This window comes from Gloeophyllum trabeum (assembly GCF_000344685.1).
Source record: "Gloeophyllum trabeum ATCC 11539 unplaced genomic scaffold GLOTRscaffold_00007, whole genome shotgun sequence".
NCBI lineage: Eukaryota > Fungi > Basidiomycota > Agaricomycetes > Gloeophyllales > Gloeophyllaceae > Gloeophyllum > Gloeophyllum trabeum.
In genome coordinates, this window is record NW_006920416.1 from 95,718 (window position 1) to 98,457 (window position 2,740).

The 2,740-nt window shown below is 54.7% G+C and overlaps 1 protein-coding gene across 1 annotated transcript; it reads left to right on the forward strand.

Annotated features, from left to right (window-relative positions):
- Positions 1-871: 871 nt before the first annotated feature.
- Positions 872-2,141, forward strand: GLOTRDRAFT_129280 (uncharacterized protein; the record flags this gene model as incomplete). Its single annotated transcript, XM_007867970.1, has 2 exons — positions 872-1,874; positions 1,930-2,141. 2 exons carry the CDS (start codon positions 872-874, stop codon positions 2,139-2,141), a joined length of 1,215 nt encoding a protein of 404 aa, XP_007866161.1.
- Positions 2,142-2,740: the final 599 nt, after the last annotated feature.

Consider the following 2,740-nt stretch of genomic DNA (forward strand, 5'->3'; position numbering starts at 1 on the left):
CCTAACCCTAACCCTAACCCTAACCCTAACCCTAACCCTAACCCTAACCCTAACCCTAACCCTAACCCTAACCCTAACCCTAACCTAACCCTAACCTAACCCTAACCCTAACCCTAACCCTAACCCAACTCCTTCCTGGTTTCGTTGCAATGGTCACGTGACTCGTGGGAGTCCACCCCACGTGGCTGCGGAGACTGCCGTGGCCGGTCGGATAAAACCGAACACAAGCTCGCGTGGTGTGCGGGCCGTGGCCTTCCTTAATTGGGAGGTTGGTAACCTTTCTGATCGGCTATTGCTGACTCCGTGGTTCGCGGGGCGGGTGACATCATCAATCAAAGAATACTTTGGCGGCATCATCATGTGGTTCCCGGCAAGGGGAAACCTCGGAGTCGGCATGGCAAGCCGATATCACATGAACCCGGAACTTAACCGTGCCGGTATGCCGTTCGTACAGTATCGCTGACGCGTACAAGGTTTTATTTAGAACAACCAATCCCTTTCGAAGAATTACAGAGGTAAAGTTTCTCCGTAATTTGAAATGTCCCTGAAAGGTAGGGCCTTTGTTCCTCGGCTGCTCGGCAGCCGACGGCATCGGCTCGGAGCTACGGGAAGTACTTCCGCTTAGTCGTGCACACTGACTTAGCGGCCCGTCAAATTTCAAAATACTACGCAGACCTGAAGAGCATAAAATGCGAAACGGGTAGAGGCTTAGTTCCCCAGAGAACTAGCCCGTTGTCTGCTAGTTTCGCTAACTCTAGTCACTCTCCGACTCGCTGCGCTCGTCGTCGAGTGCCTCCCTAACCCTAAATCTATCGTCGGAAACTCTGCTCCAACCAAAGTCCCCGCTGCGTCCATTTAGCCCTCCTCCGCTATGTCCGCTAACAGCACACTTTTCTCCCGGGCTGTGTCCCCCGCCTCTGCCGTATACGTGCAGGGCATATCCGCCACGCTCGGCCAACCAGCCGGGCCTGGTGCGATGGAGGTGGACGACGTCCACCCCCAAAACTCCCTAGCGCCTCTCGGAGAACGAGAGGCGGCGGCTCGTCACGCGGTGCTATACTGTGCGACGACCGTGGAGGAAGTGATAAACGCCATCCCCGGCGTCTATCGCTCCGTCCTTCGTGGACCTCTCCTTGAGGTTGCCAGCCTCGAGGAGAAGTACCAGGCCAACTTGGCCAAACGTGAGCGTTGGGACACGCTCAAGAAGGACGGTAAGTTCCCTCCGCACATCGCAGGTCTGAAGGTGGCAACCTATCAGGCCTCGAAGGAGTTCGCTGCTGCCATCATGCAGCAACCTGTGCCGCCCGAAGGACATGTTCCTAAGGCGGGGGATGAGGAGCGGTACAACGCCCTCAAACTCATCGATCGCCGCCACCACGCTTTCAAGGTGGAGGAGTTCGATGCACAGCTTCGGATCGTTGGCGACGAACTGAAGTTCCAAGCGGAGGCGCTTAGCGCCCAAGGACTCTTCGACAAGCTCTCTCCGCTCGTCAAGAGGCACTGGACCGAGGTCATCGAAAAGGCCTCGCAGTCCCCTGTTTTCACGTCCAATGAACAGGGGGCGATAGTGCAAACCTGGACGCTCAACCCGGTCGCGAAGAAGATCTACGAAGACGTTCTCCACGACCTCACCGTGTACGCTCACCGTATCCGCATCCTCGTCCAGACGCGGTCCTCTCTCAAGGCAGAGAAGGAAAAGAAGAAAAAGGAGCTACACAAGCGGGTCGACGCCATGCACGTCGACGGCGATGGGACCAAGGCAGTGCAGGACGCTGTCAAGTCGATTTCACCCTCCGCCTCCGTACAGTCGATGATCGACTCTCGGTTTTCCGCCCTCCAAAAGAAGATCGACAAGCGCCTTGCTAACTCACAAGGTGGAGGGTTTGATGGCTCGTCTGCAGAATCATCTAACCACTTCATTTCTTCTAGGATCCGGATCCTCCTCGAAGAAGGGCAAGGCGCCCAACAAGAAGTCTGGCCTCCCCGTCCAAGACGGGAAGCGAGTCGTTCCCCTGCCGTCCCGTCAAGCTCGCGTGGACGTCGTCAAGAACGCCGCCAAGAGGCAGAAGAAGAGCGCTCGTATGAGTACGGGCGGTCGACCTCCGAAGGGGAAAGGGAAAGGCAAAGGCAAAAAGAATTAGTTTACCTTGTCGGACAGTTACGATTTGTTTGTAATGGACCTGGTGCTATTCCGGATGTACTATTAGATGTCCCCTTTCCGCTGGCAGCACAATGTATACTTGCGAATACCCCTCTTGCACGTTTGAGTGAAAACCGATTCGCAGCGCATATACATCTGTCACCGGGCGTAGTTGTGCCCCCTGAAATAGCTATGCAGCTTTCACTCGGCTTGCGGTACTTACTCTTTCAACCGCTCCGAAGCTCACTCTTTACGACCGCCTGGAACGACTTTGAACGACGCTTCCGGTGGAGAGTATTTTTTCTCTGTGAGACGAATGGAAAGCCAGATTTTTATGATCCAGACTACGAGGTAGCGAAAGAAAAAGAAGAAAAACAACCTCCTAAGTTACCGTCATTCATGGAAGAAGCCATAAGTCGAGGCAGGCGCTTCGTAAACGAATCGATCGCCAAGTGCCCGACAGAGCGGGAGTGGGCTGATACCAACGACCTTCGTCGTGCGTTTAGGCCCTCTTCTAAAGAACTCCATGAGTTCCTTGTCAAGAACGACTATGTCGTTACAATGACTGACAAGAACCTCGGTTTAGCGGTCTCTAAACGC